The sequence below is a fragment of the Aegilops tauschii genome, chromosome 4 (assembly GCF_002575655.3).
Source record: "Aegilops tauschii subsp. strangulata cultivar AL8/78 chromosome 4, Aet v6.0, whole genome shotgun sequence".
Classification (NCBI taxonomy): Eukaryota; Viridiplantae; Streptophyta; class Magnoliopsida; order Poales; family Poaceae; genus Aegilops; species Aegilops tauschii.
The window spans coordinates 17886053-17907069 of NC_053038.3; the positions used below are offsets into that span (position 1 = coordinate 17886053).

At 44.0% G+C, this 21017-nt stretch overlaps 1 protein-coding gene across 1 annotated transcript; it reads right to left on the reverse strand.

Moving 5' to 3' along the window:
- Positions 1-8107: 8107 nt before the first annotated feature.
- Positions 8108-18068, reverse strand: LOC109742601 (dehydration-responsive element-binding protein 2A-like). Its single transcript, XM_020301703.1, has 2 exons — positions 17680-18068; positions 8108-8195 (listed from the first exon to the last, which is right to left on the reverse strand). The coding sequence occupies exons 1-2, from the start codon at positions 18066-18068 to the stop codon at positions 8108-8110; spliced, it is 477 nt and encodes a 158-aa protein (XP_020157292.1).
- Positions 18069-21017: the final 2949 nt, after the last annotated feature.

Consider the following 21017-nt stretch of genomic DNA (forward strand, 5'->3'; position numbering starts at 1 on the left):
TGTGGGTTATCAAGACTATTTTCTGGCGCCGTTGCCGGGGAGCATAACTCTATTTTTGAGTCACTTGGGATTTATATCTGTTGATCACTATGAGGAACTTGAAAGATGAAAGAACCAAGATTTTCCCCTCAACTACGAGGGGAGGTAAGGAATTGCCATCTAGCTCTACACTTGATTCACCTTCTGTTATGAGAAAACTTGCGACACCTAAACCTGCTTCTGCTATTAATTCTGATATGTCGCATGTTATTGATGATGCCACTTCTGCTATGCATGATACTTATGATGAAACTACTTCTATGCTTGATGATACTGTGCCACTAGGTGAATTTCTTGATGAACAACTTGCTAGGGCTAGAGAGAATGAAATTATTGAAACTGATAATTTTGATGAAAGTGATGATGAAGATTCTCCCCCTAGATATGAATTGTCTGTTGTGCCTGAGGGTTATGTTATGGATGAAGAAACTGCTAGAGACTTTCTTGCTTCCAATGATAGGAGTGATCTTAAGAAATTACTAGCTAAGCTGAAACAAAAGTCTTTGAATGCTAGAATGAAATATGACCCTGCTTTTGCTACTTCACCAATTTTTGTTACCGATAAGGATTATGATTTCTCTGTCGATGCTGAGATAATTACTTTGGTTGAATCTGATCCTTTCTATGGCAATGAATCTGAAACTGATGTGGCACATCTTACTAAATTAAATGATATATCCACCTTGTTCACTAATGATGACAAAATTCGTTACTACTATATCCTTAAATTATTTCCGTTCTCATTAGGGTGAAGCTAAGACATGGTTTAATTCTCTTGATCCTGGTTGTGTGCGTAGTCCCCAGGATATGATTTATTACTTCTCTGCTAAATATTTCCCCGCTCATAAGAAACAAGCTGCTTTAAGGGAAATATATAATTTTGTGCAAATTGAAGAAGAGAGTCTCCCACAAGCTTGGGGGAGGCTTCTCCAATTACTTAATACTTTGCCTGATCATCCTCTTAAGAAAAATGAAGTACTTGATATCTTTTATAATGGACTAACCGATGCTTCTAGAGACCACCTGGATAGTTGTGCTGGTTGTGTTTTCAGGGAAAGAACTGTTGATCAAGCTGAAGTGCTATTAAATAATATGTTGACTAATGAAAATAATTGGACACTTCCTGAACCAACTCCTAAGCCAACTCCAAAGAAAAGGGGTGTTCTATTTCTCAGTCCTGAAGATATGCAAGAGGTCAAGAAATCTATGAAACAAAAAGGTATTAAAGTTGAAGATGTTTAGAATTTACCGCCTGTTTAAGAAATACATGGTCTTAATTCACCACCTATCGAAGAAATACATGGTCTTGATAACCCGACACAGGTAGTAAAGGTAAATTCTCTCTATAGATTTGATAAAGGTGATATTCCTCGTTATACGTGTGCTAGTCAATGCTTAGATGAGTTTGATAATTTTATTGTTAAACAAGAAAACTTCAATGCTTATTTTGGTAGACAATTGAAACATAATGCTTATATGATTGGACACTTGAGTGATTATATGTCTATGGTTAAAGGTGAACTTAAACTTATTAGTAAACATGCTTCTATGGTTACCACTCAAGTAGAACAAGTGCTTAAAGCTCAAAATGATTTGCTCAATGAATTAAATAATAAGAAAAATGATAATGCTGTTAGAGTTATGACTAGAGGGGGTAAAATGACTCAGGAACCTTTATATCCTGAGGGTCACCCTAAGAGAATTGAGCAAGATTCTCAGAGAACTAATGTAGATGCACCTAGTCCTTCTAAGAAGAAGGAAAAGAAAAATGATAGGACTTTGCATGCTTCTAGTGAACCTGTTGTTGACACACCTGAGAATCCCAATGATATTTCTATCTCTGATACTGAAACACAATCTCGTGATGAACATGAACCTAGTGATAATGTTTATAATGATGTTTATACTGATGCTCAACCTAGCAATGATAATGATGTAGAAATTGAACCTGCTATTGATCTTGATAACCCACAATCAAAGAATCAACGTTATGATAAGAGACTTTGTTGCTAGGAAGCACGGTAAAGAAAGAGAACCATGGGTTCAGAAACCCATGCCTTTTACTCCTAAACCATCCAAGAAAAAGGATGATGAGGATTTTGAGCGCTTTGCTGAAATGATTAGACCTATGTTTTTGCGTATGCGCTTGACTGATATGCTTAAAATAAATCCTTATGCTAAGTACATGAAAGATATTATTACTAATAAAAGAAAGATACCGGAAGCTGAAATTTCCACCATGCTTGCTAATTATACTTTTAAAGGTGGAATACCTAAGAAACTAGGAGATCCAGGAGTACCAACTATACCATGCTCCATTAAAAGAAACTATGTTAAAACTGCTTTATGTGATCTTGGAGCCGGTGTTAGTGTTATGCCTCTCTCTTTATATCGTAGACTTGATTTGAATAAGTTGACACCTACTGAAATATCTTTGCAAATGGCCGGTAAATCAACTGCTATACCTGTCCGTATTTGTGAGGATGTGCCTGTTGTGGTTGCAAACGTTACTATTTTAACAGACTTTGTTATTCTTGATATTCCCGAGGACGATAGTATGTCTATTATTCTTGGTAGACCCTTTTTGAATACTGCAGGGGCTGTTATTGATTGCAACAAAGGCAATGTCACTTTTCATCTTAATGATAATGAGCATACGGTACACTTTCCGAGGAAACAACCTCAAGTCCACAATATCAATTCTATTGGAAAAATACCATCTATTATTATTGGAGGTTTTGAATTTCCTCTTCCTACTGTCAAAAAGAAATATGATATTCTTATTATTGGGGACGTGCATATCCCCGTTGAGGCAACTTAGTGCTATTCAAAAATTCTCCGGTTTCATGCAATTCAGAATGAGTTTGTTAACAAGACTTGATCAACCTTGTTAGTGGATTCTTTTTGATGAACATGAGATGGATGAAGTTAGAAAGCACAACTCTCTGTACCCTCTTTTTACTTTCTGTTATTTAGAATAAATAAACCAATAATAGTATTTTCTGTCTGTCTTCTGAATTATCCTTGCAATAAAAAATACCCCAAAAATAAAAGTTCTCCAAATGCCCTGAAATTGAAATATGATTTTTTTCTAGAATATTTAAGAATATTTGGCACTGAGAACACATCAGGGGGAGCCAGCACCTGGCCACGAGGGTCCAGGGCGCGCCCACACCCCCTGGGCGCGCCCCCTGCCTCGTGGGCCCCACGTGGCTCCTCTCCACTTATTCCTGCACCCACACACTCCTTCTTCCTCCCAAAAAAATCACCAGCCAGCTCAAGCACGAGTTCTAGCTCATCTTGCTGCCATTTTTTATCTCGTTGCTCAAAGCTCCACTCACAAAACTGCTTTGGGGGATTGTTCTTCGGTATGTGACTCCTCCAATGGTCCAATTAGTTTTTGTTCTAGTGCTTTATTTATTGCAAATTTTTGCTGCTTAGGTGACCCTGTTCTTGAGCTTGCATGTCAAATTTATATGGTCCCAAGTAGTTTTAATGCATGATATAGTCTCTAGGCACTTGTGGGAGTAGTTGCTATCAATCTTGTTGAGTTTGGTTCACTTTTATTTGAAGTTGCTAAAAATTTCAGAAATTTTTCAGAGGAAGAAATATGTTTAGGAAATTATACCAAGGTGATTCATCAAAGAAGCAAGGACCCAGGCCCGCGATACGCGAGCCGGACCATGAACTACCAAGAGAAGCTCAAGTGCGGCCTTGTCAATGGCCGTCAGAAGACTTTATGATCCGGGCAGGTATCAAGGAGGAATTTTACACATATGTACGTAACGCTGATTTGGAGAGCTTCGAGTCAGATAAGTTCTCTCAATACTATCACCTTACTGATTCCTTTGTGAGAAGGTTTAGATTTACATCCGCGCGCAATTCTCACATGGTCCTGTTTGATCTTTATGATAAATCTTATACTATGGATATAGAGGATTTTAATACTGCTTGCAAACTCCCTCAGTGGGGTAGTACTAGTGAACCTCGCAAATCTGAATATAAAGACTTTCTTGCTAGTATAACCGTGGGGGAGTCTAGGGAAATTACGCAAGCTACCATAGGGAGCATTCACTTTCTTGCTATACATTATTTTGCTCTCTTTATAGGTAGATGTATTAATGGTAAAGACGAAGCATGTCATATGTGCGTTCCCGATCTTAGTGTTCTCAAGAGTGCTGTATTAGGAGATAAACAATATAACTTGGGAGCTATTGTTGCACGTAGGTTGCATAATAACAGTATAAGCGGAGATTTGTTTGGGGGAATTTATGCAACCCGTTTAGCTAATTTTCTTGAGGTACCCATTCGTGAAGATGATATGGAGTTGCCTCCTGCTTATCTAGATTTTAATGCTATGGTTCGCCATCAGTTTATTGAGAGGAATGAATATCCTCTCCAGTACCGACTAATCTTTGACAGGCATCGCACTGTCCATGTTGCTCTCCCTGCTCCTGCTTTCTTTGACTTTCAGGCAAAGGGGAGATACGTCATAACCAGGTAGGAGGCAACCGAGTACGAGAGGAGGGCGAAAGCAGCTCGCCTCCAAGCTACAGCTCACGATGCAATAGCCGCTGCCTCTCAGTACGACCCCAACTACAACTTTGATCCTTGGGCATAAACCAACTTAGGCCAAAAGTCTAAGCTTGGGGGAGTACGTATTTCTCACCGACATTACATTCATGTTCACACACTCATTCCAGTTGTCGGTGCTCATACTTTTTCATTGTACTATCCATGCTAGTTTATTTTCTTTTTCTTGTTTTCTTCTTGTGTGTTTGAAAAACCTTAGGAAAACCCAAAAAAAATTAGTTGTAGCTTTTAGCTAGTTTACTTCCCATGCTTGTAGTAGTAGTAATTAAAAGAAAACCCAAAAAGATTGCTCGTTCTTCTTTTGCTTGTTGGGAGCTTTCCCGTGTAAATAGTTTTATTTCCTTTCTTTCCTTTAGGGGTCTAGAGGAGAAGACCATGATGAAAATATTGAAGTGGCTCTCATATGCATTATTGTTGATTTAACCATGAGCCCATATTACCTTGTCTTCTCCCTTGAATTAAATGCCTGGAGATTCCAGCTTAGTCCAATGCACATGCACTCTTATTATTATACACACCGTTCGGTCGTGCGAGTGAAAGGCAATCATGACGATATATGATGGACTGATTGAGATGAGAGAAGCTGGTATGAACTCGACCTCTCTTGTTTTTGTAAATATGATTAGTTCATCGTTCCTGATTCAGCCTATTATGAATAAACATGTTTGCAATGACAATTAGAGATTATAGTTGCTTATGCCATGCTTGATTAGCTATGAGTTTATAATGGTTTACCTTGCATGCCAACATGCTATTAAGATGGTTGTGATGTGGTATAGTGGGGTGGTATCCTCCTTTGAACGATTTAAGTGGCTGGACTTGGCACATGTTCACGCATGTAGTTGAAACAAAATCAACATAGCCTCCACGATATTTATGTTCATGGTGGATTATATCCTACTCATGCTTGCACTCAGTGTAAATTAATTTTAATGCATGTTCATGACTGTTGTCCCTCTCTGGTTGGTCGCTTCCCAGCCTTTTTCTAGCCTTCACTTGTACTAAGCGGGAATACTACTTGTGCATCCAATTCCATAAACCCCAAAATTATTCCATATGAGTCCACCATACCTTCCTATATGCGGTATCTACCTGCCGTTCCAAGTAAATTTGTATGTGCCAAACTCTAAACCTTCAAACGAAATTTTGTTTTGTATACTCGAATAGCTCATGTATCAACTAGGGTTGTCTGTATCTTCCATGTTAGGCGGGTTATTCTCAAGAGGAGTGGACTCCGCTCCTCACTCACGAGAAAATGGCTGGTTACCGGGATGCCCAGTCCCATGCTTTACGCAAACCAAATCGAAATAATTGCAAACAAAACTCCCCCAGGGCTGTTGCTAGTTGGAGGCACTCGTTGTTTCGAGCAAGCCATGGATTGATGCTTGTTGGTGGTGGGGGAGTATAAACTTTACCATTCTGCTTGGGAAACGCCTATAATGTGTGTAGCATGGAAGATATCGAGATCTCTCGGTTGTTATGTTGACAATGAAAGTATGCCGCTCAAAATATTATTTATCTCTATTTTAAAATCGAGCTCTGGCACCTCTACAAATCCCTGCTTCCCTTACGAAGGGCCTATCTATTTACTTTTATGTTGAGTCATCACCCTCTTATTAAAAAGCACCAGTTGAAGAGCACCGTTGTCATTTGCATGTATTACTATTAGTTTATATTGGGTATGACTGTGACTGGATTTCTTTTACCATGAATTACAATGTCTAGTCAGTCCTTGATCTTTAAAGGTGCTCTGCATTTATGTTTTGCGGTCTCAGAAAGGGCTAGCAAGATACCATCTTGTTATATCATGTTATGATTGTTTTGAGAAAGTGTTGTCATTCAAGATTTATTATTATTGCTCGCTAGTTGATTATGCCATTGATATGAGTAAACATGAGACCTAAAAGTTATTGTGAATATGGTTAGTTCATAATCTTTGCTGAAAACTTGAATGCTGGCTTTACATATTTGCAACAACAAGAGCAAACAGAGTTTGTCAAAGTTTTTCTTTATCACTTTCAGTTTGTCAACTGAATTGCTTGAGGACAAGCAAAGGTTTAAGCTTGGGGGAGTTGATACGTCTCCATCGTATCTACTTTTCCAAACACTTTTGCCCTTGTTTTGGATTCTAATTTGCATGATTTGAATGGAACTAACCCGGACTAACGCTGTTTTCAGCAGAATTGCCATGGTGTTATTTTTGTGCAGAAATAAAAGTTCTCGGAATGACCTAAAACTTCACGGAGATTTTTTCTGGAATATATAAAAAATACTGGCGAAAGAATCAAGGCCAGGGGGCCCACACCCTATCCACGAGGGTGGGGGCGCTCCCTACCCCCCTAGGTGCGCCTCCCTGCCTCGTGGGCCCCCTGGTGCTCCACCGACCTCAACTCCAACTCCATATATTCACGTTCGGGGAGAAAAAAATCAGAGACAAGGATTCATCGCGTTTTACGATACGGAGCCGCCGCCAAGCCCTAAACTCTCTCGGGAGGGCTGATCTGGAGTCCGTTCGGGGATCCGGAGAGGGGAATCCGTCGCCGTCGTCATCATCAACCATCCTCCATCACCAATTTCATGATGCTCACCGCCGTGCGTGAGTAATTCCATCGTTGGCTTGCTGGACGGTGATGGGTTGGATGAGATTTATCATGTAATCGAGTTAGTTTTGTTAGGGTTTGATCCCTAGTATCCACTATGTTCTGAGATTGATGTTGCTATGACTTTGCTATGCTTAATGCTTGTCACTAGGGCCCGAGTGCCATGAATTCAAATCTGAACCTATTATGTTTTCATGAATATATGTGAGTTCTTGATCCTATCTTGCAAGTCTATAGTCACCTATTATGTGTTATGATCCATTAACCCCGAAGTGACAATAATCGGGATACTTACCGGTGATGACCGTAGTTTGGGGAGTTCATGTATTCACTAAGTGTTAATGCTTTGGTCCGGTACTCTATTAAAAGGAGGCCTTAATATCCCTTAGTTTCCAATAGGACCCCGCTGCCACGGGAGGGTAGGACAAAAGATGTCATGCAAGTTCTTTTCCATAAGCACGTATGACTATATTCGGAATACATGCCTACATTACATTGATGAACTGGAGCTAGTTCTGTGTCACCCTATGTTATAACTGTTGCATGAGTAATCGCATCCGACATAATTATTCATCACTGATCCATTGCCTACGAGCTTTTCACATATTGATCTTTGCTTAGTTACTTTACCGTTGCAACTGTTACAATTACTACAAAACTGCTACTGTTACCATTGCCACCATTACCGTTACTTCCATACTACTTCGCTACTAAATACTTTGCTGCAGATATTAAGTTATCCAGGTGTGGTTGAATTGACAACTAAGCTGCTAATACTTGAGAGTATTCTTTGGCTCCCCTTGTGTCGAATCAATAAATTTGGGTTGAATACTCTACCCTTGAAAACTGTTGCAATCCCCTATACTTGTGGGTTATCAGACACCGACGGAGAGGAAGTTGGAGAGGAGCGCCGGCGGGAGGAGCAGGTCGAGGAGGACGATGAGGAGCGTGAGCGGGATCTGGCTGTTGAGGGAAACGAGGTTGCTGCCGGGGTTGGGGGATAGCAATGGGGAGGGCGCCGCCGCCGAGGGGACGGGAGGCGGATGAGAGGGCGAGCGGTGAGAGTGTGAGGGGAATGCCGGTGGACAACGTGGGAGGGAGTGGGGTGGGGGCGACGGCGCATCGAGATCCAGATAGAGGGAGTGGGATTGGGGGCGGCGGCGCATCAAGATCCAGAAGGAGGAAGTGCGGGGCTGAGTGGGTGAGAGCGCTAGGGTTCACTGCGCGGGGAGCGAGAGGTATCTCGCGGTGGGTGGGTGAGAGGGTGAGGTGCGGGCCGTTGGATCCAGGAGCATCCAACGGTGATTTATCCACGATCCGCGTGAGAGGCCCCTGGACCAATCGGAACGCAGTATATAGGTATGATATTTTGACCATTTAAATTGGTCGTAATCGACTAAAAGTAAGGTGCTAAATCATGTTAGCTATTTTATTATGACCTAAAAAATTGAAAAAAAAACTTCTCATTGTGTCAGCAAATTTGACTATAGTTTTCAGGAATAATCACAAATTGAAATAAGATAAATATTTTTTAAAGAGTTATGAGAAATGAGTTCTTTTATTTTCATTTTTCGAGTGTCCAAAATGAGTTCTTTTGTGAAGGACCTACCATATATTTGTTACAAATTTGGACCAAATTAATTTTCTAAAATATTAGGACATATTTAATGTACAATTGACCAAATGGTTGGGTGTCAAAAGATTCGATCCACCTTTGATGAAAAAGATAAATTTTCGCCGATTCAGCAGGAAGCGGGTCAAATTTGAACTGCAGCTGTCTCATAGTTTGCTCTTTATTTTTTCCGAAAATCATTTTTAGGTACATAAGAATCTATTTAATCAGAGAAACACAAAAAGTTTTCCAAGATTCAACCACTAGCTAGGAACGGTCATGCCCCCCGTTTTGATCACATTTTGAAACGGGCATAAAAATTCAAAAAAAAATCAAAAAATCGGAAAACCTTCTCATTGTGTCATTATATGTGACCAATTTACCAGGAAAAATAATAAACTTGTAATACAGTAATTATTTTTAAAAACTGTTCTCAGAAACGAGCTATCATACATGAAGATGCATGGCTTTCAAGCCAAATGATCAATCTTATGACCACATTCATGGCATAGTTTGTTCAAATGATCTCATATTGTCCACAAGGATGCATCTTGGGATGGAAAACAATGTTGCATAAGGAAGTTTTCATTTTCTTTGGACGAAAAATTCATTTTCTATTTTTCGAGTGCCCAAAATGAGTTTCTTGTGAAGGACCTACCATATATTTGTTGCAATATTGGACCAAATCATTTTCATAAAATACTAGGCCATATGTGATTCACAATTGACCAAATGGTTGGGTGTCAAAAGTTTCGATCCACTTCTCGTGAAAAAGACAAATTTTCGCCGATTTAGTGGGAAGCGGGTAAAATTTGAACTGCAGCTGCCTCATAGTTTGCTCTTTATTTTTCCTAAAATCATTTTTAGGTACATAAGTATCTATTTAATCAGAGAAACACAAAAAGTTTTCCAAGATTCAATCACTAGCAAGGAACGGTCATGCCCGCCGTTTTGACCGTGCTACCTCTTGAGCATGCGTTGGTTTTCCCTTGAAAAGGAAAGGGTGATGCAGCAAAGTAGTGTAAGTATTTCCCTCAGTTTTGAGAACCAAGGTATCAATCCAGTAGGAGACTACACGCAAATCCCTCGTACCTGCACAAATAAATAAGAACCTTGCAACCAACGCGATAAAGGGGTTGTCAATCCCTTCACGGCCACCTGCAAAAGTGAGATCTGATAGAAATAATAAGATAAGTATTTTTGGTATTTTATGGTATAGATTGCAAAGTAAAGATTGCAAAATAAACGGCGACAGAAATAGCACGTTGCCACGAGATTTATATGATGGAAGATAGACCCGGGGGCCATAGGTTTCACTAGTGGCTTCTCTCAAGATAGCATATTCTACAGTGGGTGAACGAATTAGTGTCGAGCAATTGACAGAAAAGTGCATAGTTATGAGAATATCTAGGCATGATCATGTATATAGGCATCACGTCCGCGACAAGTAGACCGAAACGATTCTGCATCTACTACTATTACTCCACACATCGACCGCTATCCAGCATGCATCTAGAGTATTAAGTTCATAAGAACAGAGTAACGCATTAAGCAAGATGACATGATGTAGAGGGATAAACTCAAGCAATATGATATAAACCCCATCTTTTTATCTTCGATGGCAACAATACAATACGTGCCTTGCTGCCCCTGCTGTCACTGGGAAAGGACACCGCAAGATTGAACCCAAAGCTAAGCACTTCTCCCATTGCAAGAAAGATCAATCTAGTAGGCCAAACCAAACTGATAATTCGAAGAGACTTGCAAAGATATCAAATCATACATAAAAGAATTCAGAGAAGAACCAAATATTGTTCACAGATAATCTTGATCATAAACCCACAATTCATCGGATCTCGACAAACACACCGCAAAAAGTATTACATCGAATATATATCCAAGAGAATCGAGGAAAACTTTGTATTGAGATCTAAAGAGAGAGAAGAAGCCATCTAGCTAATAACTATGGACCCGAAGGTCTGTGGTAAACTACTCACACATCATCGGAGAGGCTATGGTGTTGATGTAGAAGCCCTCCGTGATCGATTCCCCCTCCGGCGGAGCACCGGAAAAGGCCCCAAGATGGGATCTCACGGGTACAGAAGGTTGCGGCGGTGGAAAAAGTGTTTCGTGATGCTCCTGGATGTTTTTAGGGTATAAGAGTATATATAGGCGAAGGAAGTAGGTCGGTGGAGCCACGAGGGGCCCACGAGGGTGGGGGCGCGCCTACCCCCCTGGGCGCGCCCTCCTACCTCGTGGCCGCCTCGTTGCTTCCTTGACGTCCACTCCAAGTCTCCTGGATTGCGTTTGTTCCAACAACGATCCTCGCGAAGGTTTCATTCCGTTTGGACTCCGTTTGATATTTTCCTTTTCTGCGAAACACTGAAATAGGCAAAAAAAACAGCAATTTGCACTTGGCCTCCGGTTAGTAGGTTAGTCCCAAAAATAATATAAAAGTGCATAATAAAGCCCATTAAACATCCAAAACAGATAATATAATAGCATGGAACAATCAAAAAATATAGATACGTTGGAGACGTATCACACCGCATTTTGAAACGGGCATAAAAAATTAAAAAAAATCAAAAAATTGGAAAACCTTCGCATTGTGTCATTATATGTGACCAATTTACCAAGAAAAATAATAAACTTGTAATACGGTAATTATTTTTAAAAAGTGTTCTCAGAAACGAACTATCATGCGTGAAGATGCATGGCTTTCAAGCCAAATGATCAATCTTATGGCAACATTCATGGCATAGTTTGTTCAAATGATCTCATATTGTGCGTAAGGGTGCATCTTGGGATGGCAAACAATGTTGCCGAAGGAATTTTTCATTTTCTTTGGACGAAAAATTCATTTTCTATTTTTTGAGTGCCCAAAATGAGTTTTTTGTGAAGGACCTACCATATATTTGTTGCAATATTGTACCAAATCATTTTTATAAAATACTAGGCCATATATAATGCACAATTGACCAAATGGTTGGGTGTCAAAAGCTTTGATCCACCTCTGGTGAAAAAGACAAATTTCTGCCGATTCAGCGGGAAGCGGGTCAAATTTGAACTGCAGCTGCCTCATGGTTTGCTCTTTATTTTTCCAAAAATCATTTATAGGTACATAAGTATCTATTTAATCAAAGAAAAACAAAAAGTTTTTCAATATTCAACGACTAGCTAGGAACGGTCATGCCCGCCGTTTTGACCGCATTTTGAAACGGGCAAAAAATTCAAAAAAATGGAAAACCTTTGCATTATGTCATTACATGTGACCAAGTTACGAGGAAAAATAATAAACTTGTAACACGTCAATTCTTTTGAAAAAGTGTTCTCAGAAATGAGCTATCATGTGTGAAGATTCATGGCTTTCAAGCCAAATAATCGATCTTATGGCCACATTAATGGCATAATTTGTTCGAATGATCTCATATTGTTCACAAGGGTGCATCTTGGAATGGTAAACAATGTTGCCTAAGGGAGTTTTCATTTTCTTTGGACGAAAAACCAATTTTTCATTTTCTAAGTGCCCAGCATGAGTTTTTTCTGTGAAGGACCTACCATATATTTGTTGCAAAATTGGACCAAATCAATTTTCTAAAATACTAGGCCATATTTAATGCACAATTGACAAAATGGTTGGGTGTCAAAAGTTTTGATCCACCTCTGGTGAAAAAGACAAATTTCCGCCAATTCAGTAGGAAGCGGGTCAAATTTGAACTGCAACTGCCTTATAGTTTGCTCTTTATTTTTTTAAATAATTTCTAGATACATAAGTATATATTTAATGAGAAATACATGGTTTTGTGGCAATACGTCGAGTTTTGGATGGTGGCCGAGGGCCCCAACTCCAGAGCGCGTAAACTCCCATGACCGCCTCATGGTCACCGCGTGACCGTGGCATTGCCCTGCGTTCTGGACGGCATAGGCATGTCTAGTGGGTTGGGAACTCCCCAGGTAGGTGCTAGGAAGAAAATGACAACAGAAGAATCTAACGAGGAGACCGAACTATGCTCAAACATGAATTAGCAGCCAAGTGTTTGATTAGCGATACGGGAAATACACATAGCCAATGGGCATGAGTTTTGGTTGAGGATGATCATCTACTAAGAAGACTGTCTTCACAAATTTCCAGCTCAAATGGAGGAGCCTAGGTGGCATTTGCTTTGCAACGTACCACACTGGACAAAAATATGAATGTTGAAGCTAGACTCAAATGAATGAATGGATTGATCTGAAATTTGGAGGAGGAGGATAATTTGGGCATGTGAAGCCACTTTAAAATTTTCATACCATTTGGATACATAAAAATGGTACTTCCTTCACGGTGCTCTCCATTGAACAGAAAATTAGGAAAAATGTTGAGGGAAATTGGCTAGAATAAATGAGCTAAAATTTGGTGGATGGAGGTTCTATGGGCAGGGTCATGTCGTGGTAAATTTTCAGCAATTATAAATTAACATAAAATATAGTTGCTTCACAAACTGAAAATATCACTAGAAACAAAGATTGGATGCTGACCTCACATGTATTGTTAGATGGGGCTCAAATTTTGTGGAGAGCTATGATTTGGGAATATACAAGATGTGGCAAAAATTCAGCTCGTTAGGATATGCCTAGCTAGTACTTCCTTCACAACAGTTTGAGCTGAACAAAAACTTTGGAAATTTGCCGAGGAAGATTTACCAGGCAAATGGAGTTACTGTCATGAGGCAATGATTTGGAAGTAAAGAATGCCCAATTTTTTTGGGTTTTTGGGAATGACAGAAATATAGGTTGCTTCACAACCTAGGGCAAAAATTGACACATGGACATGACACATAGGCAAAACTGATGATGTGGCGCCTAGTCATAGCAATCCACCACAATTTACAAGGTTATGACCATCTATATTGGTCGTGATAAGCTAGAAATAAGGCAGCAGACCAATGATGTCTGCTTTATGACCATTTCGTGTAAGGAAATTACAACCTTTTGACCAAAATGGTCGATATAGTTTAGGGTTTGGAGCCCCCCGAACAGCTTTTGACCAATTGGTATCAAATGGTCGTAGATTTATTACCAATTCTTCCAGGGTCACTGACAGAAGGTCACAAGTTGACATATTTCTTGTAGTGTTTTTTGGCCTCGAGCTGTATCGCCTCTTCAGGGGTTCCATAGAGAATAATGGAAGTCCTGGCCGAACTGGCTCCATGAAGGGGACGTCGTCTATATAAAACCATTCGGTCGGCTAGACGTCGGTATCCTCCCTAGGTGAGCCGGGCGGGTATTCTGTCCCCTCGATTCGGAAGACTTCGAGTTCCCCGAACTCATATAACTTCTCGGTTGGGGAATAAGGCATTATGCAGAAGTACCTCCGCCACAACTCAAAGTGTGCCTCGCATCCGAGGTGCATCTCATAGAGGGCGACGTACCCCGCGATATGTAGAATAGCATTGGGGATGAGGTGATGAAGCTGCAACCCATAAAACTCCAGCAGACCCCGGAGGAAGGGGTGAATAGGAAACCCTAGTCCCCGTAGCAAAAAGGAGACAAAACATACCCTCTCGCCCTCTTGAGGGGACGGGTGATTCTCTGCATATACTTGACCGCTCATGGATGTCAATCTTGCGCGGGTCGTAGTCAGATCTGAATCTGGCAGATAACCTTGCTTGGCTAAATGCTCCAGACGAAGGCGTGAGACTGCGCAACTGCCCCGATCGCCTCTAACAGGGTCGTGCAGGCGCCTGGAGGATCCTGCATCGCTCGCCATAGGAACTCTAGAGGATGGACTCGAGAGGAGGAAACCCTGGCGCGATTGGTTTGGAAAGGAAGAGTTGGATTGGTGCGGTAAATCGTCGCTCCCTAAAGCGACTCGCTTCCCTGTAAAGGCACGGTTACCAAGGTCATGGACTAGAGCCACGTGCGGTAAGTCCGGGTCCACCTGGCAGGACCGTTGGTATTTAAAGACTCCATAGAGGGGAACTCGCCTGTCGAGCCGAAGACTCCGGATCCGAAGTCCCACGAAGATGTCTTCGACGTCGAAGACCTGTTCAGAGGCTACTGGCGGTGTCCTGGATTGGGGGGTGCTAACCTGGTCGGCCCACGGTCCTCGGTTTGGGCTGGCGGGCCCTCATTCATAATCAAGATGGACTCCGGGAGCTGTACGCTCGAGGCGTAATCGGGACTACCTCCACCGAAGGCTTGACATGTACTCCAATATCTCTCCTGCTGCCTCGCTCCTAGATACCAACCTTGTAACCCTAGATACCCCCTGGCGTGTATATAAGCCAGAGGGTTTAGCCCGTAGAGGGAATATCAACGCAAAATCATTCACCTAGCCCTAGAGTTAGACTACACATTACGATCTCGAGGTAAATCAACTCTGTACTTGATACATCTCCATCAATATAAACAAGAGTAGGACATAGGGTTTTACCTCCATCAAGAGGGCTTGAACCTGGGTAATTATCGTCCCCTTCGTTCCTGTTACCCTCGATCCGAGATCCACAGCTTAGGACCCCCAACTCCGAGGTCTGTCGGTTTTGACACCGACAGTAGGGTTACACGCCCTACCGCCCAGAAAAAGTGCACGAGGCAACAAAAGGGTTTGGGCTAAAATCCTATCGCTGAGGCAGGGTACTTATCCACGTCAGCAGGCCAGACGGCGCCGTCTACATTGAGCAGATCTCTACCATCGAAGACCGTGGTGATAGGCTGTGTTACTCTACCGCCAAGGACCGTGGCGGTAGGGAAAAAGGTCAAATCTCGAATTTTTTACAAAACAGGGCCAGATCGTCATGAACTTAGCCAAAAGGGTCAAAATAGTGATTTCAGCTGCGTGTCGTCAAAGAGCGTAGCCAGCTTCTGGATGCGAACCACCTTGATGTCATTGAATGGCGGCATCTGCACACCTTGATGTTCAATTTTTTTCTTGTAAGGTTTGGCTATGGCCTGTTGCATATGTTGTGTTGTGCAGCGCTCACACAACCATCCATGTAATTAACCTTTGGTCATCCAGGCTTTTCTAGCTTGTTATATGAGGTAGAAAATGCTCTATTACCTTTATTTCAAGGGAAAAAGGAGATCAAGTCCTGGTGGCGAATGTTCCTGATGACCTACGTGGAATCCTTCATGCTGATTGTTTTTTTACCTCAAAAAAAGACCTCTTTATTTAATAGATAATAATGTTACATTGTTCACCATGAGAGGTACAATAGAGGGGGGAGGATCATCCAACCAGACCCTACTGGTCTGGAACTTAGCTAACTGGGCTAGTTCATGAGCTACAGAATTCGTTTCCCTATTCGCATGCTCATACTTGACCCTAACAAATTCTGGCTCCATAGAAAAACAATCATGAAGAATCGCTGCAGCAATACCTGTAAGAGGCCTCTCATTCATCATAATTTCTATTAATTCACTATTATCAGAACTCATAACAACTCTATTACAACCCATGGATTCAGCTAAAGAACAAACCATGCTTGAGAGCGAGAGCCTCGGCCGAATGAACATCTTGAACCATAACCAAACGTGCATTACACGGGGCTATGAACTTCCCTTTTTTATCACGAATGACTGCACCTATAGTTCCCCTTAACATATCTGGATCGAAAGAAGCATCAACGTTTATCTTAACACAATCACCTGTCGGTGGAGCCCTTCTATCCTTTCTCAACCTTGCATGAGAGACTTCAGCAGACCTGAAATTTGAGGATAACACTTTGATTGCCATCGCAGATCTTTCTGGGGACTGCACCTGAATATCACAGCTAATTTGTCTCCTCTCCCACCATAGATACCAACGGGCCACCGCAACAAGCTCTGGCAATGGGGCCTGTCCCAAAACCAGTGACTGATGAGGGCACGAGTACAACAATTCCTCTAAAATAGACTGTCCTGGACGATGAACAAGACAAGATCTCTCAATTAATTCATGAATGCCCAGTGCTTCCTATACGTGCTTTGCTCGGCTACACTTGAGCAGAAGATCCTTCATGCTGATTGTAATGAGCCACCTGAGTGATTTTTGTTATCACTGTGTTCCTGAAAAAACAAAGGTATGGCGCTGCTCTACATTCTACTCCGCCGATGGGCTAGTGGGCAAACACCCTAGCCTGTGACAGTAGCCTTTGGCAACGTCACGTCGTCACCGGGGCCTGGTCAGCGCACAGCGACTGACCGAGCATGGACTAGGGGATAACGCCAATATCTCTTGTGGTAGGCCTTGTACACGTCTTGGTGGGTGGTGGGTGGTGGTAGCAAAAAGAGTTAGACCGTGAAAAGAGTTTCCAACTTGGATCATTTCATGCTAAACTTGTCATTAAAGTTTAGTTTTGTGTTTTTTGCCTCCATTGCCAGCCACTTTGTGCTATGAATTGAAGTCGCCGTTGTGTCCGACTAGCTCACTGCTGCATGGTCCCGGTGCTGGCCTGCTGGGTTATCCCGCGTTGCCTCCTGAGTTAGAGCATCTTCAACAGGCGCGCAACACGCGGCGCGCTAAATAATTTTTATAGCGTTGAAATAGACTTTTTTATGCGCAGCAGGACGCTGACTCCAGCGGCCGCTATAAAATATGGTCAGCAGGCACCGTAAAAGTCCCGCGCGTGCGAGTAACCGATGCTATGATGAAACACGTACGAACGATAAAACAACATATAGAGAAAATTCAAATAGCATAGTTCAAGCCGAATACCACAAACTAGTTAATACGATACAAATAAAATAGATAAAAACGATAGTACGATGCAAATAGACTAGAATTTACTCCTCGTTGTCGTCGTCCTCCTCGGTGGTGTAGTCCGACGACAGGAACGCGTCATTCCATCAAGGATCATTGTCGTCAAAGGTCGACACCTCTTCTGCGCCCAGAAGTCATTTTCGGCGGTGACATCCTCCCGGAAGCGCCGGCGCCACTCTGCCATGGCGTGCTCGTCCGCCTCGGCGAGGAGGAGTCGGCGCTCCCACCTACGCTGGATGCGGCGGTCCTCGTCGGTGATCAGCTGCGGCGGAGGCGCGAGGTCATGCGCATGCTGGAACGTCCGCGCATCCGAGAAGTTCATCCGTGAACGTGGCCTCGAGAGGCGCCACGCCGCCGTGCCGTATGCGCGGCCGGCCTTATTGGCGGTCTCGAACGTCCCAAGACTGAGACGCGTATCACAGGAGTGGATCTCCGCATAATACATGCCGGAGGGGCGGGCGCGGACGCCGCGATAGCTAGAGCTGCTCCGGGCGTGCAGTGGCATGTCTGTGGCGGAGGAGAAGGCGCGGCCACGTGGGGAGAAGGGCGTGGTGGCGGCGACGGGGCGCTGGAGGCGAGGAAGAAGGGCGCGGCGGGAAAGAAGGAGGCGATGGAGTGGCGGTTGGTGGGCTCGCGCGCGCGGGTTTTTATTGCGAGTGCCGCTTTTTCGCGCGCACAGTTCTTTCTCCCGCGCCGTATTTTCCTGCGCCTGCTGAAGCGAGCCAAACCGGCCCGCACGTGCTAAAATCCGCTTTTTCCCCGCGCGTCATATCTCGCGCGCATGTTGAAGATGCCCTTAGCTTGATTGGTTTGTCCGGGGTCCTTGGTGCAAAAGATTCTGGCGGTCATTTTGATTATTGTTTCCAGTTTCCAAACAAAGCTTGGTCATTGTTGTTATACTACTACGCTGCGCGCTCGCGCGCTCGCTCTCTCTCTCTTCCAACCACCACCACTGAGGCATCGTCAGTAGCTCTCCCTGTGAAAGAATATGCGGTCTCTCTCTCTCTCCGTTGAGGTACGGCTGACGGGGTATGCAAGCAAGCTGCAAGTGGGGCGTCTGGTCATGTCAAGAGGAGCCAGAGGTGAGAAGCCCGTTGGCTTGGCCGTTGCAGATGGCAAAAGCCTGTGCCCGTCTAGGGAGTCTTGTCGAGAGGTAGCCGGTGGCTTGGCAGGCGAGCACGCCCTCTCTAATCCGGCTGTGCGAAAGGAGATGGGTGCTTGCAGGTTCCAGCTTTGTTTGTTCGACCCGCCGGCCGGGGCCTCGGCTCGGCTCGGCTCGACCCCAACGGTTTACGGCCCCGACCAGTTCCAGGCGCACTGATGCATGAAATTTGAATCGATCACTGCATGCACGTATTGGTACAAGGGAGACCAGACGAAATTCAACTTGGCGAATTGAATTCAAACTGTTTCGTGAGTCAATGAGTGTAGTCTTTTGCCAAACCGAGGGTACGCGCTCTTTATTTTCGTGCATGCAATGCAATATTACACACGTACTAGTAGAGTACACTCTGCGCCTTAGACCAACTCCACCGCACGACTCCAAACGGACGTCCCGTTTGGCCGGACCGTTTGGGGCGGCAATGGGTTCGCCCATGTTCGCTTGGTGCTGTTGGGTTGCCGATGCGCCCAACGCGCGGCCGCATCCCAAATCATGTTCGGGGTGGACGTGATTAAATAAAACACAAAACTAAAATGAAATGCCGAAAAAATTAAATAAACGCAAACATAAAAACATAAAACATAAATTAACCATCACGGCCACAAAACGGCTTAGTTCCATGGTTCACATAGACATAATTAACATTAAAAAACAAAATAAAACCGCCGCCCGCGTGCTCCCGTCGATATCGTGGCCGTGGCCGTCTTCTCAGTGGCCGCCATTGTCGTCGTCGTCGCTGACGAGGTCGACGTAGTCCGCCGGCGTTCAGAGGTGGAAGGGCGGTGCGTGGTACACGGGGAAGGGCTGAAAGGCGGGAGGTGCCTGCACCACCTCCTCCCATGGCAACGCCTCTCGCTCCGGTGACCGCGGCGGCGTGGGGCACCGGTTCATGCCCCCCACGGCGTCGGCCATCTCCGGAGCAATGCACGACCAGCTCCACTGCTGGCCCACCAGGCCCGGGTGGAACGCGGCCACGGGCTCCTCCTCCATCACCTCCTCCACCCTCACCATCTGCAACTCGGGGATGGCGACGTCGCCGGTCGCAGAGAGGGCCATCATCTCCTCGAGGCCCTCCCATTGGCGCTCATCATGCGTCTTCGTGGAGTCCTCCATGACACGTTCCATGAGCCGGGCCTCCTCCCCCGCCATCATGCAAGGAGGTGGTGGTGGCGACAGAGATGATGAAGGCGACGACATGGGCGTGAGGCTGTAGGGGAAAGCGACAGAAAACGAAAATTTTCGGTATAGCGAGCACGCCTAGGACCACTATGGAGACTGCATACAAGGTTTGATCTGATCCGTACCGACTCGAAGCGCAGCGGAAGAAGAGTCGGTGTAGATCGTCGGTGCAGATCCCCGCAGCTAGGATTTACAACCTCCCAACCGCGAGGATGTACTCCCTCTCCGGACAGCCCTTCGGGAGGCGGTCGGACAGTCCCCCGGACAATGTCGCGGACAGCCCTTCGGGAGGACCCTCGAAACTCGGACGGAGGCTCAGACAGCCCTTCGGGAGGACACTCGAACAACCCCTCGGGCAAAAGATCGAAACTACAAACTCTCTATGGGGTTGCACACATACGGTGTCAGCTATCCGGCAGGGCTTCGCCGTCCAGAACTAGTTCCTGCCGGAACCCAGACAGCCTTACGGCTCTATGAAACTCTTTTCGTGGGAGGGAGAGAAGAAGCCAGATAATGCATGGCATGTGTATGAGAGCAAGGGATGAAGAGATGGCAGCCCTCACCTCCTCTATTTATAGGAAAACCAAGGGGTAGTGTGCCTCCACAAATTACCAAAAAAAACCATGCATTAGGTCACACATGAGGGTGTTAAGGACAAAATGGGATGCCATGTAAAGCTCCAAGGAGCTCCACCACCCATGGCCGGCCACCCCTAGGCCCCCCCCCCAAATGGGGTTCCTTCCCTTGTAAGCCACTTCCTTCTAGAACTTTGACCAAGTCAAAAAGGTGGCTCTCCAAAATTATCCCAAAAAGCACATTCACTATTCACGACGACATTTTTCAGCGTCCGTACGAACTGAAAATATTTATGTAGGCTTAGAACATTTCCAGTACCCACTAAAATAATTTTCAACGCGTTCCGAAACAATTCCGGTTTTAGTGATTTTCATCTGCGAAACGCATCTGAAGTGGCTCCGGCAGCTCCGGAACATTTCCGGGTTTATCTCAGAAAATTCCAAAAAGCTTCCAGAATGATTCTGTCACCCTCCAAGAATTATCAGGCATTTGCCGAAACCAATCTGACTTAATGGTATATCCCGAAACAACTTTTCG